The following is a 13,493-nucleotide window of genomic DNA, read 5'->3' as shown; positions in this document are numbered from 1 at the left end:
TAATCATTAAAACGAATGACGTTTCAACGTGATATTGTAAATCATTGGTCACCTTAAAATGTGGTATCAGAATTATACCACAGTTACTGTTTTGCATTGCTAAATGAAAAATAAAACTAAAAAAAGTTTTCGAATATATATAAAATTGTGGTGTTATTGTTAACTATACCATAAGATTTTAAAATTTGTTAGTTAAAAAAAAATATTTTTGCGCGCCTTAGTATGATGACTTTTATAAATGGAAAACATAGATTAATGGGTGTTTTCTATTGAAATTTACAAAAAGTAATAAATTGAAGATTTAGACAAAGTTGAAATTACAAAAAAAATATTAGTTTTTTTAATCAATTTTTGTGACTTCTCTTAATGATGTTTAATTCTAAATAATAATCAGAAAGATATTATTTTTATTTGTTGCTTTTCGTATATATGCCTTCATTTATAAACTTTAAGTAGAAACTAAAAGTAAATATTAATTGACTAACAGATATTTTATGGAGTCAAACAAATCTTTTTTTTTCATCTATTACAAAAAATAGCTGAAATCATTCCATATATAATAATTTCTATCGTTACGTTTATAAATGGTAACGTAATTGTTAGAAAGCATTCAACTGAAACATTAAATTTTGTTAATATAAAGTATATTTAATTTTACAACATTTTAATGTAAATTTCATCTACATTCTTTTGTAAAATTCAAATAGTAAATTTTTTTTACGTTCTTTGTTCTATAGAATTAGCATTAATGACTCAACTTGTTGCAAAAGTTTATCAAAAACAGATGTTAAAATGCTTATAATGTATAAACTACCCGCACTTTAAAGTTTAATATAAATGTATAGAGTTTTACTACATACAAAATATTCTACTTATTGTGATTTATACTTTTTTATTCAATTCTGCATGCTTTGAGGGACCATTTAAATAAAGTTAAATTGAAAAAATAATTTAAGTAGTAAATGTTAAAAAAATTGTCATCATGCATTAAATTTTTTATACGTAAAATTATTTGGGGTTAAAAAAAAGTATACTATATTAATTAAAGTAAAATAACATCTTGTTTTAAATGTAGCGCAATTGTACAATCTGCAAATAGAAAATTAATTTTTACCAAAAAGGAATGTTAACACATTGTAACAAAAATTAAAAACAGTAATTATTTGACAATACAATGCCAGAGGAGCACAGGCATGATACATCCTTGGCATATCAAAACATTTAATTATATTTAGTTTCTTTATGCAGAAATTTACCTATAAACATCCAATAAAGATAATCTACAATAACAAATAAGAAAAAAATTGTAGCGAATCTATAAAAAAGAAAAATTTTATAATTACTTATAACAAACATTCATCAAAGTTGTTATTATATTTAATATAAATAATTTTTAATTTACAGTTCCACATTAATAAAATTAAAATTTTTTACGATTTGATAAAAGTAACTTTTCTTATAATCGCAATAAGTGACGCAAAAGGATAAAAATTTGGTTAAATTTTGAAGATTGCTCATGAATGCGCAACTAAATTTTTTTGTTTGTGTCAATCTGTGGTCGATAAACCGAATTTACGTAGTGTTCTAGAAAAATTTGATAGTTTTTGATCAGCTATTAAAATTTTAAAGTTAATTATATGAGCATGTCATAAAGCGAATGGATACGCTGAAGACATGATAAAATTTCATATCTTCAATAAAATGAGACAAGCGACATTACTACTCCTAGGATAGTAGCCTTAAAAATTTTTTATTACCTCCAAATCAACATAGACGATAAAAATAAAAATTTTATTAAAAGAGTGAGAACCATTTTCGAGTTTTTTTCTTATAACATTCATTGCAAATAGGAAAATATTTTTCTTCTCCATCTTTAATATTAATACTTATTGTTTCTTCTTCTAAATTATAATCACTTCGTATATTCGTATTCGCAATTGCCCTACAGCTCATACACTTTACTTCAAGAGTCGTAATATCAAGGATTCTTCTTTTAAGGTACTCAATTGTAGGCCAATCTTCATTTCGATGAGTTTTATTAATCCCAAAGCAGACTACCTTTATTCCATAATCTTCTTCAAGCGTAAAAAGGTCATCAATCTGTTGCTTCGTAAAGAACTGTATCTCGTCACAAAAGACGATTTGGATAGATTTGTTTCTTTTAAGTTTCTCTTTAAATAGTTTCAAAATACTATCATTTTCAGTTAAACAAAGATCTGGAGTGATGTATTTGTCCTTAACAGCTCGACTCGTTAATTTATTGCCATTTTCCTTAACAACTAATTTTGGAGCTAGAACTAAATAATTTTCGCTACAGCAGAGGTTAATAAAATCAAAAAGCAATCTAGTTTTTCCAGACATGACACATCCAGTAAAAAATTTGACCATTAAAGGGTCAAATAAAATTATTATAAAAAGTTAAAGTTTAATTAAATTAAAAAATATAATATTTATAAGCATTATTCTGGTTTGTAATCACAATTGCAGAATTCTTTTTGAAACTTTCGTCATACCTACTTTTAAAGTAAATGCTAAAATTTTAAAGAGAAAATTTGATTAATTTTCTTCTTTCTTCTCAAATATTTTTAATTTATAAACTAACTTCTAATATGAAATACTAAAAAATATTTTTGATCTTTTACTAATGAAAAGAAAATACTTTTAAAATGATAAATTAGTAGTAAGAAAAGAAATTGGGAGTAATTAACTTTTTACGGTAAATAAAGAAATACGTGTTCTTGTGTAAAACTAAGTTCGCAAAACAAAGTCATTAATATTTACTAAATTATATTTGTGATTAAATAGAACATTATTTTGGTCATCATTTAAAATTTAATTAAAATTTGTATCATTGTTAACTTAAATGTCATATTACACAAATTTCTATTTTAATTTTTAAATTAAATAAAATTTTAGTATTATTGCAGAGCAAACATCAAAAAAAGCCAATATTTTATAAGCTATTTTTTATCTTTTAATTTTAAAAGTTGATTTTATACAAAAAGTAAAGGAATTTTTATTTTTAAATCTGCCCCCTTGAAATTTTTTATTAATTATTTAATTATGTTTAAACGCAATTTATTTTCTTTAACAATTTAATAACATAAGCCATTTATGAAATTGGGCATATAAAGGTTACCTGTCACTTTGTAGATATTATATATTTTAAAATTGCAGAAAAGATTAAGTAATCTTGTTGTATTAAATAATATATGCAGATATGCACAGATAAATTTAAAAACATTTACATGCTTTCATAAGTTATATGAAAAAGAATATTTGTAAATTTATGTTTTTTTTTCAAATATGTTTACAACATTATTTTTGAAACTTAATTTTTATTTAATGCAATTTGCTTATTTAATATTATTGGTTTTAAAAAAGATATCAAGCAGAATTCCAACAAAAATTTTATATTTGATTCTTGTTTTATTTATTGGTCACCATTTTAAAAGATTATTTATCAAAACATATTTATAAACAATAATTTTATTCATAATGCTAATCATTGTACCTGAAAAATATTTAGGTTAATTTTCAGTTAAGGCCTCTTGTTCTATATAAATAGAGTTTCAAACTTTTTTAACCCCAAATTTTAAAATAGAAAGTTAAAAAAATAAAAACTAAATTTATAAGCTATAAAAGACCATCTTTTTAGAACAAAATGTGTAAAATAATAAATTTTTTAAAAAATAATCAATTGCTTTTTCTAATTTTTGGAAAGGATTTGTAAAGTTTAAACTGACGGCAGTAAAGATGTAGACATGTCAATCAGCAGTATTGGGTTAATGGCTTTGACGTGTCTGTTATATAAATAATAATTGTTTGATAAACCCATGTTTTATCCTAACATAAACATATATGAAAAAACATAAAACAGTAAACCACAATTTTTTTTTAAAAACCCACCAACAAGTATAAATATTAATTCTATTAAAGGTAAATCATCTGCAATAAAACAAAAAACAGAACAATGTCATTAACCTTCCCAGAAAGAAATAATTATATATATATTTATCATGCAGACTTTCGTTAGATTAGGTAAGCAGTTGAATAGGTTAGGTAGCTTGACTAGAAAAACAATGTTATTATTTCTCCCAAGTGAAAAAAATGATATTGATTCCAAAAAACACCCATTTGGTGTAGAACCTTAATTTTGCCATATTTGATGCGTTTTATGTTACTTAGAAATCATAAAAATTATTCTTTCCAAAGTTCAATAAAATTGTTTTTTTAATTTTTTGTTTAGCATTTTAAAATTTAAGGTTAAAAAAATTTAAACCTCCATTTATATAAAACAGAGAGACCTCAACTGAAAAAGCAATAATATTTTTTATTAATAAATTCCATTGTTTCATATTTTTTAACATACAATTAAAATTTATTAAACGTTTAACTGTAAAACATATTTTGAAACAAAATATCATTTGTTAAATTAATTTTATAAACTTGAGAAATAAAATTTTTATGAACAAAAATATCTATAATGTTAGAACACTTGTTGTTGACATGGTACAACATGCAAATAGCGGACATCCTGGTGCTCCTTTAGGCTTAGCACCATTTATATACATACTTTACAAAGAATATCTTAAAGTAAATCCAGAAGATGAATATTGGCCAGGTCGTGATATTTTTATCTTTTCCAATGGACATGCTTGTAACTTGCAATACGTTATGAATTATCTATTAGGATTTATTACAATGTCCGACTTAAAAAGATTTAGACAAGTAAATAGTGTTACTCCTGGACATGGGGAAAAAAAATGTAAAGGCGTTGAAGTCACAACTGGTCCTTTAGGACAAGGAGTTGCTAACTCTGTCGGCTATGCCATATCTTTTCTAAAATTAGGCATCGATAATCACGTTTACTGCGTATTTGGAGATGGTTGTTACATGGAAGGAATATCACAAGAATCTTTTTCAATTGCAGCGAATCTAAATTTGAACAATATCACATTTATATACGATTTTAATAAAATAACTATTGATGGTTCAACATCGTTATCAATGAACGAAAATGTAGTTATGAGATTTGAAAGTTTAAATTTTCATGTGATTGAAGTAGAGGGTGAAAATATTGATGAGATACGAAATGCTTTAGATTTTAAGACAGAAAAAATTAAAATGATTATTTTACACACAAAAATAGGCAGAGATTGCATTTTGGAAGGTAAAGCAAAGGCACATGGAAGTCCAATAGGAGAAGAGGGTGTAAAACAGCTTAAAGAAAAATATGAAATTCCTCAGATACCATTTTACGTTAGTGATGATCTTTTAAATGAATGGAGAAACATCAAACATAAAAAAATTGATGAAGCAAAACAAGTAAAAATAACAGTTAAGAAAAAACAATTAGATACAGAACATTTATATGTTGATAACGTTTTTGACTATTCAAAGCTTGCTACAAGAAAATCCTTCGCACTTGTTTTAGATAAATTAAAGAAAAAGTCAAAGTTTATATGCGGTAGTGCAGACTTAGTAAGTTCATGTCTTAACAAATTTTCGAATAGTAGTGATTTTTCAAGAGAAAATAGGAAAGGAAATTATATTAATTTTGGTATAAGAGAACACGCAATGTTTGGTATCATGAATGGTATATCAGGCCATGGATATTTTATACCAATTTTTAGTACATTTTTGAATTTTATAACTTATGGATATCCTGCTGTACGCCTTGGATGCCTTGATAAACTTAATAATATTTATGTTTTAACACACGATTCTATTTGTCTTGGGGAAGATGGGCCTACACACCAACCCATAGAAGTACTAGCTACCATGAGAGCTACTCCAAATATGATAGTGATGCGTCCATGTGATATTAAGGAGTGTAGGGGTGCTTTATCTGCTTGTTGTAAGCTTATCGGTCCAAAAGCAATTATTTTAACTCGACAAAAAGTTTCAGTTATTGAACAGTCATGTGAAAATGAAGCACAAAAAGGCGCTTATTATCTAGTTAAACATGAAAACCCAGATTTTATATTACTAGGAACTGGTTCCGAAGTTGAATTATGTATGCAAATAGAATCCAAATACAAAAATTTGAATATTTCTGTCGTATCATTTATGTCTTGGGAAATTTTTGAAATGCAAACAATGAAATACAAAAAACAAATCTTACCAGAAAAAATACCTAAAATCAGTATCGAGGCTTTAACGACATTTGGTTGGCAAAAATACAGTGATTATCAAATAGGAATCAAAAGATTTGGATGGAGTGGTAAATGTGAAGATGTTTATAAGGAAGCAGGATTTACACCTGAAAAGATTATGGAAAAAATTTATAAATTTATAAATTCAAAGAAAAAAGTAAATGTTTAATTTTTTTTACTGCGTTTTATATCATTTTTATCGTCATATTTTATTTCTTCTTTAACAATAAATTTTGATTTTGTAATAACTTTTTTTTTAGGTCTGCTAGCATCTTCTAAATTTTTTATTCTGTTTAATATTTTATTCTTTGCATCAGTACCATATTTACCGGTTTGATCTTTAGATGATACGTCAATTTTTGCACACAGAGATATTTTTGCTGCAAGAGTACGAGCAATTTTACCTTTATATTCTGAAGACACCTGTCCTAACAATGACGACTCAAAAATTAAACCATATTTTGGCGTATTAGACTGATTTCTAAGTGCTTGAAAGAGGCTTTTCTCTGCTCCTAAAAGTTGTATAGTAGACGAGGGATACTTTGCTAAGGATTCTAAAGATCCCGCTTTACTTAAAAGTCTTGCACCAATAAAATCTCCAATAAGATTAGTTAAATTTGGTGCTATACACATCATTTTTTCTTTGATATAACTTGATAATTTATTTCTATATTCAAAGTTTTTAATAATACTTTGACAGTCATTTATAATATTATCTACATCATTTTCTGCTATTTCTGTGCCCATCGAATTAACAGACAATTTATATATCTTTTCTGACAAATCACCAGCAACAGGTTGTATTTTTTCAAACGAACAAGTATTTCGATTTCCGATTATTGATACAATTTTTAAATAAAGAAGATTATCGTCTACAACTAACGACAATTCAGGAAAATGTGTACCGTACCATTCCCGAATCCTCATACAATGTAAATTAATATCCTTATCAATATCTACCAATAGATTTATAGATTGTATAATCATTGTATCTAATTTATCAGCATTATAAGTTATCTTTTTTAGAGCCATTTTGTGAGACAAAAAAAGTGTTTTCTGCTTGTTATTTTCGCTAGTAAATTTATCAAGTTCACTTAAAATAAGCTTAAAATTAGCATCTTGTACATATTTAGAAGAAATATTGCAAGATTCTGTAATAAGCTTTTGTAATTTAGTATCTCTAACAGCCAGAACTTCATTCAAATCCTTCAATTCAGAAAATAAAAAATTTTCTAAATTTTTTGGTAATTTATTCTGTTCAAGTTGTTCGTATGTTTCAAGTAATTCATCATTATTTTTAAACTCGTATGAGTTCACTTTTTTTATTCTATCATCTTGTTTTTTAAAAAGCGTAAATCCCGTTGCATTTTCAAAAAGATAAATCATTTTTAACGGTTAAAAAATAAAAATTATTCTTTATTTATTTTTTAACTAAAACGACCTACAATCGATAGACGGTTGTTCGATATCAACAGGAGGAATGTCAATTTTCTCTATAACAAGTTTATTTTTATAAAATTTTATGCCAAATTTATAAGTATCTGTATTATTCTCACGAATTTTGTTTAAAAAAGTTATTTTTTCAAAATGAATTATTGCTTTGTAATTAGGTAATAAATTTGTGAAAAAATTAGAATCTAACGACATAACAATATCAAAATATTGATCAAATATCACTTTATCATAAAAAAATGTCGGTATAGATATCATACAAACATGCCCATGTAGCCTTACTGCCTTTCTAATGTTATATAATGCCTGATAAATGTTATTAACCTTATAAGAAGGAGAAAATAGTGAAAATAATGCGACTCTATAATTCGAACAACTATTTAGTCTTTCAATAATATTATCTACAGTAATATCGTTTTTTGCCATTAAATCGTGTCTATAATCCAGCTTATCAGTCAATAAAAATTTACAATCAGATTTATCGGGCCGTAAATTATTGTATCTCCATGCTATATACATTTTACTAAGCTGTTCATCACAAACTTTTTCATTGTCAACTTGATAAATTTCTACCGGCCCGTTTTTACTGACAGCTAAAATTCTAGATTCATTCTCGCAAACGCCTTCAGATAAAAAAATATTTAATAAGTAATTATGAATAAAGGAATACTCGTCTTCTTTTATCAATATTATTGTACCGGGTTCTAAAGTATTAATAAATTTATCTAATACTGTAATTCCCGTTTTCCGTTTTTTAGTTGCCGCATTTCTTATAAATGAACTCATAAGGGATAAAATAAACCCCTTTAATGTGCGGAATTTATTTATCAAAGGATTATGATGAAGAAATACTTAATCTAATACATAATCGAGGCAAAGATTCTTTTCAATGTATCATGTATAATAATTTATACATATGTTCTTCGGTTCTTGCAATACGTAGTATTGTAAAACAACCCATTAAAACACAAAACTTTATTTTTTTGTATAACGGAGAAATATATAATAATAAAGAAAGTGATACACTATTTATTAGCGATATGATATGCGAAACACTTCAAGAATGCAATGTTGTATTAAATACTAATGGCTTGTGTTGTATAGATAATCCATCTTATTTTTTACAAAAGTTTTACAAAAAAATAAATATTTTTCAAAATGAATTGGCACTGGTAATCGTTTTTCAGAATGTTGTACTATTTTTTAAAGATGATGTCGGTAAAAAAAGTTTAGGACTAAGCAAAGATAAATTCCAGCTATCATCTGTTAAATATGAGATAGAATTAGACAATTTAAACTTATATTCTTATGATTTACAACGAAGTGAAATGTCATCATACAAGAAACAAAATTTTTCTATACGTTATTTTATTGAGTCACATAAATATCTTAAGAAGTATTTTTTAGAAGATTGTAAAATATCTGAAGGTCTTTTAGAGGAATTTTCACAATTTCCGATGAATAGAAGCTATTCTGGAACTGTAGATTTTTTAGATCAAATTTTAAAAAAAGCGTTTAAAAAAAGATTAGTACCTAATAATCTTGTCGTATTTTTTAGTGGTGGCGTTGATAGCGTATTAGTAGCTTTGTATCTTCACTTAGTAAGTGATTTATCTCAAACAATATATTTAATCAATACAGGATTTGAAGATTCGCACGATAGAAAAGCCGGTTTAAATGCTTATTTGGAGCTAAAAAGATTATATATACAAAGATCGTGGCAATTTATACGTGTTAATATTAATTTAGATGATCTTAAATCAAATTACATAAATATTTCTAATTTAATTTATCCAAAAAAGAGAAGCATGGATTTTAATATTGGATTTATTCTACACTATACAGCTTTAGAAGCACGTAAATATTCTAAAGTGTGTTTTTTAGGAAGTGGTGCTGATGAATTGTTTGGTGGTTATAGTAAATATAAAAAAGAGAATTGCAGACATAGGATGTTATTAGATGTAGTAACTTTGTCTTATAATAATCTTTCTAGAGATGATCGTGTTATTTCAAATAACAATTTAGAAGCAAGACTGCCTTTATTAGATAGTGATGTTATTAATTATTCATTTAATTTTAATGATGAATTAATAAAAGATAAATTTGTTATTAGACAGCTTTTAATAAATTATGGGTTAATTAAAATATCTTGTGCTCCTAAAAAGGCAATGCAATATGGTACTGGTCTTAACAAATACGAAAATAAATATTTTAAATCTTTATGTTAAATTGTTTTAAAAGTTTAATTAGATTTTGTGATATAAAAGAGGCAATTTACTTTTATAAATATTAATCTTTTAAAAAATATTTTTACTTTTACAAGACACTAATATGTAGCAATTTAAAATATTATCATTAACAAAAATTGCATTGCAGTAAGTTCATATATCAAAAATAAATTCAATATACACAAAATTCATTTAAATCTTAAATAAACTCTCTGTTCAAATAAAAATAGTTTAATTTTGTTTGCTTAAATTTAATAAAAAAAATGTCCTTATTCAAAATTATACTATTCCTTTTTAAATAAAAATTTTATAAGATTACATGATATTTTAAAAAAAATAAAAATATTTAAAAAAACTAATAATTTATTAGACATTTTTTAATATAAAATTTTTTTCGTTATCAAACACAAACCCGCTTTCAATAAATTCTTTAGATTCAAAAAAATTAAGAGGACAGCTAAGTCCATATCCCTTTAACTGTTTTTCAAGTTCTTCTTTGTAAATATAATTAGAATTATAAGCTCGTAATCTTTCATTAAACATTTCTTTAATTATAAAAATTATGACTTCAATGTTACTCTTTTTGAAATATTTAAGAAATTTCTTTTTCATGCTTTTTGTTACCGAATATTTTTGTGCACCCATAAATGAATCTAAAACTACACTTATAGATTCATCTATGTCCTCAAATGTGACATAATTCCTTAATTCTATTTTAGCAAATGCCTCACTAATTCTAATAATACTCTCAATATGCCTTACAGTAATAGGTAAGCCTGAAGAAATACTTTCTTTTCTCAATTCTGAATACAAATTAGATATTTTGTCAACATTAACATTAGAAAATATTGGAGTGAAATGTGTTTTAGAATATAAAATATATTTTTTTAAAAACTCATGATCTACAGTATCAACTAAACTTCGTATTTTACCCGCATGGGAATCAAGAATATAATTTGCCATAATCGTGTCTTCAGTAGAATCTATGACATCTTTAACAACACATAAAATGTCAAATCTAGACAAAATGGGATCACTAAGATTTACATTTTGCGCAAAAGATAAAGACGAATTATAAACACCTCTTATAGGATTCGCAGCAGCAATAATAGTACATCTGGCGTGTAACGTAGCAACAATACCAGCCTTAGAAATAGAAATGGATTGCTGTTCCATAGCTTCATGAATCGATGTACGATCGTGATCATTCATTTTATCAAACTCGTCAATAAGACATACACCATTATCTGCAAGAACCAAAGCACCGCCTTCAAGTGTCCATTCTCGTACAACAGGATCTCTTCTGACAGAAGCAGTCAGACCTACAGCACTAGCACCTTGTCCAGTTGCCAACACTGCCCTGTTACTAACCTTCTCAACATATCTTAAAAATTGTGATTTTGCAGTACCAGGATCACCCAATAGCAATACGTTAATATCACCTCTAACACGATGATTATTCTTCTCTTTAGCTACACCACCAAATAAAGCTATAGCAATTGCCCTTTTAACATTGTAATGTCCACAAATACCAGGTGCTATTGAATTAAAAATAATTTCTTTGGCTCTCGGATTTTTAGCAAATCTTTTGATTTCTTTGATATCATCTTCAGTAAGTTCTACTTTTCCTACGTTCTTGTCAACAGAGATAGCATCAATGACTGTGAAAAAAACAGGAAATCCATTTTTAATATTTAAAGATACATTAAAATTATTTTTATAAATACCAGTAACTTCAATTTCTTCACCTGGCTTTGCTAAATCTATTAAATCATAAAAAAGTAGTACTTCTTTAGATCGGGGCAATGTACCTGGCGGCACTGTTCCAGGAACTTCCTGTAGCGTAATTTTTTGAAAATCTTTGTAAACTGTCTCTGCACTATTAATAATGAAAGGTCCTCGACTTTGACATTCATAACAATGCGAGGGTTTAGAACTATTAGCTACAAATGGACCAAATGTAGCTTGGCACTTCATGCATGTATATTTAATAATAAAAAATTGTGGAAATACACCAGTACGCCTGGTGACTACACCACGAACTTTTACTAGTTTATTTAAATGATTATTTCTAAGAGATCTAATGCTTTCACTTACTGGAAGCCCAATAATTCTGCAATGTAACTTTTTTTTGATTTGATCGTAGTTAGGAAAATAAGTTTTAACAATTTGATCTAATCCAGATTCAAAAATTTCTAGTGTTTGCTCTGGATATAAATCTAAAAGCTTTAGTAATACATCACTGTATTCCGTAATATCCATAAAACTTACATATAAACTTTCAAGATTTTCAGAACACATTTTTTTTATCTCTTTAATGTATTTTTTACTATTAAATGAATTAAGAAATTTGATAAAAAGATTTTTTACCGATACAACAAAATATGGCTTTTCGATAAAATTTTTACAAAGATTATTTTCATAAAGAACTTTTTCCAAGTCAACATCCTGATAATCGTTATCTATCATATCATTTTGTCTTACATTTACTGATTCAGCCAGGTTTGTGTCATAATCACTTTGATGATAAGTATCTGAATATGTATCACTCAATAAATTATCATTATTGAAAATTTCCTCTACAATTTCTTCTTCACTAACATTTTCATCTGTATCTTTTAAAATCCCAGATGTTTCAAAATTATCTTCATTTGACAAATGTTCTTCATTTTCTTTTTCATCACTAAACTTTCTTTTTGGCATTAGGGGTGAATAATAAAAAATACATTATTGGTCTAGTAAATCCCTAGAATATTCATGAAAATCTACAAGCTCTGATTCATCACAAATTTCTCGTATTATTAATTCACTTATTAAATTTACTATAAAAATATATAATTTTTCTGTACACATTTTTTGTGCTTTAATTTTAATTTCTTGTAAAATACAAGACATTAACTGTTTTCGTTCATAAATATCTATTCTTTTACTTCCCAATAAAATTTCAGGAATAAATACTCGTTTTTTTAGTTCTTCATTATTAATGAATTGAGATTGATTATAACTTGTTAAAGCTCTATTAATATTTTCTATGTCTTTATAGCATTTTACAAGTAAAAACCAAAAAGTATCTAAAATTTTAAGTTTAATTTCTCTATTCTTGTTCTCTTTTGTTATATGTAAGCAATTAACAATCTTCAATGCCATAACAAAATATAAATTTATATTAGCATTAGAATAAAAATAAAGAAAATTAACATTTGTAAAATCCAGTACTTCTACCTGTTGTATAACTTTATCTAAAGCAATAGCAACTCCTTTTATAAATATTGATAATGTCAAATTGTAAAAAGTATGATCACACCATTGCATAACTACCATCTTTTTTAACAAATTTTCAAGTATTTGATAATTCTCAATTTTTGTTTCTACAAGATAATTAAATAAACTAATTTCATATATTTTTGAATATTCTAAATTTTTAAAGTAAAGTTTATAAGGCACCTTTGCCTGTTTACTATACATTATAATATAATCTTCAATAAAATCTATAGGTGTTTTATAATTTTTTTTTTTCATTTCATGTTCCTTAATTGTGTATTGCATGGGTATTTGTTTTTGAAATTTTGATTTTTATAGTTATTTGCATAAACAGTTTGTTTGTTGTAACATATAAATTAAAAAATCTCCTTAAATGTAGCATAAAAATTTTTAT

General features: G+C 25.8%; 8 protein-coding genes across 8 annotated transcripts; 3 read left to right on the top strand and 5 right to left on the bottom strand.

Moving 5' to 3' along the window:
* Nucleotides 1-1,794: 1,794 nt before the first annotated feature.
* Nucleotides 1,795-2,388, bottom strand: AAJ76_1900057269 (thymidine kinase; the record flags this gene model as incomplete). The annotated part of the gene is made up of 1 exon (XM_024474370.1): nt 1,795-2,388. One exon carries the CDS (start codon nt 2,386-2,388, stop codon nt 1,795-1,797), a length of 594 nt encoding a protein of 197 aa, XP_024331262.1.
* Nucleotides 2,389-4,019: 1,631 nt separating this feature from the next.
* AAJ76_1900055637 (hypothetical protein) lies at nt 4,020-4,154 on the top strand (the record flags this gene model as incomplete). Its single annotated transcript, XM_024474369.1, has 1 exon — nt 4,020-4,154. One exon carries the CDS (start codon nt 4,020-4,022, stop codon nt 4,152-4,154), a length of 135 nt encoding a protein of 44 aa, XP_024331261.1.
* Nucleotides 4,155-4,467: 313 nt separating this feature from the next.
* Nucleotides 4,468-6,327, top strand: AAJ76_1900055189 (transketolase; the record flags this gene model as incomplete). Its single annotated transcript, XM_024474368.1, has 1 exon — nt 4,468-6,327. One exon carries the CDS (start codon nt 4,468-4,470, stop codon nt 6,325-6,327), a length of 1,860 nt encoding a protein of 619 aa, XP_024331260.1.
* On the bottom strand, nt 6,324-7,544 carry AAJ76_1900052113 (nop5-like nucleolar protein; the record flags this gene model as incomplete). Its single annotated transcript, XM_024474367.1, has 1 exon — nt 6,324-7,544. One exon carries the CDS (start codon nt 7,542-7,544, stop codon nt 6,324-6,326), a length of 1,221 nt encoding a protein of 406 aa, XP_024331259.1.
* A 45-nt stretch (nt 7,545-7,589) lies between these two features.
* On the bottom strand, nt 7,590-8,396 carry AAJ76_1900051261 (hypothetical protein; the record flags this gene model as incomplete). Its single annotated transcript, XM_024474366.1, has 1 exon — nt 7,590-8,396. The coding sequence occupies one exon, from the start codon at nt 8,394-8,396 to the stop codon at nt 7,590-7,592; it is 807 nt and encodes a 268-aa protein (XP_024331258.1).
* Nucleotides 8,397-8,419: 23 nt separating this feature from the next.
* Nucleotides 8,420-9,838, top strand: AAJ76_1900051237 (asparagine synthetase; the record flags this gene model as incomplete). Its single annotated transcript, XM_024474365.1, has 1 exon — nt 8,420-9,838. The coding sequence occupies one exon, from the start codon at nt 8,420-8,422 to the stop codon at nt 9,836-9,838; it is 1,419 nt and encodes a 472-aa protein (XP_024331257.1).
* Nucleotides 9,839-10,204: 366 nt separating this feature from the next.
* AAJ76_1900047116 (dna replication licensing factor mcm2) lies at nt 10,205-12,541 on the bottom strand (the record flags this gene model as incomplete). Its single annotated transcript, XM_024474364.1, has 1 exon — nt 10,205-12,541. One exon carries the CDS (start codon nt 12,539-12,541, stop codon nt 10,205-10,207), a length of 2,337 nt encoding a protein of 778 aa, XP_024331256.1.
* Nucleotides 12,542-12,565: 24 nt separating this feature from the next.
* Nucleotides 12,566-13,384, bottom strand: AAJ76_1900046273 (hypothetical protein; the record flags this gene model as incomplete). The annotated part of the gene is made up of 1 exon (XM_024474362.1): nt 12,566-13,384. The coding sequence occupies one exon, from the start codon at nt 13,382-13,384 to the stop codon at nt 12,566-12,568; it is 819 nt and encodes a 272-aa protein (XP_024331255.1).
* Between the last annotated feature and the right edge of the window lie 109 nt (nt 13,385-13,493).

This window comes from Vairimorpha ceranae (assembly GCF_000988165.1).
Source record: "Vairimorpha ceranae strain PA08 1199 chromosome Unknown NODE_19, whole genome shotgun sequence".
NCBI lineage: Eukaryota > Fungi > Microsporidia > Nosematidae > Vairimorpha > Vairimorpha ceranae.
The sequence above is the reverse complement of the archived record's forward strand: the minus strand, read 5'-3'. Positions and strand labels throughout refer to the sequence as shown.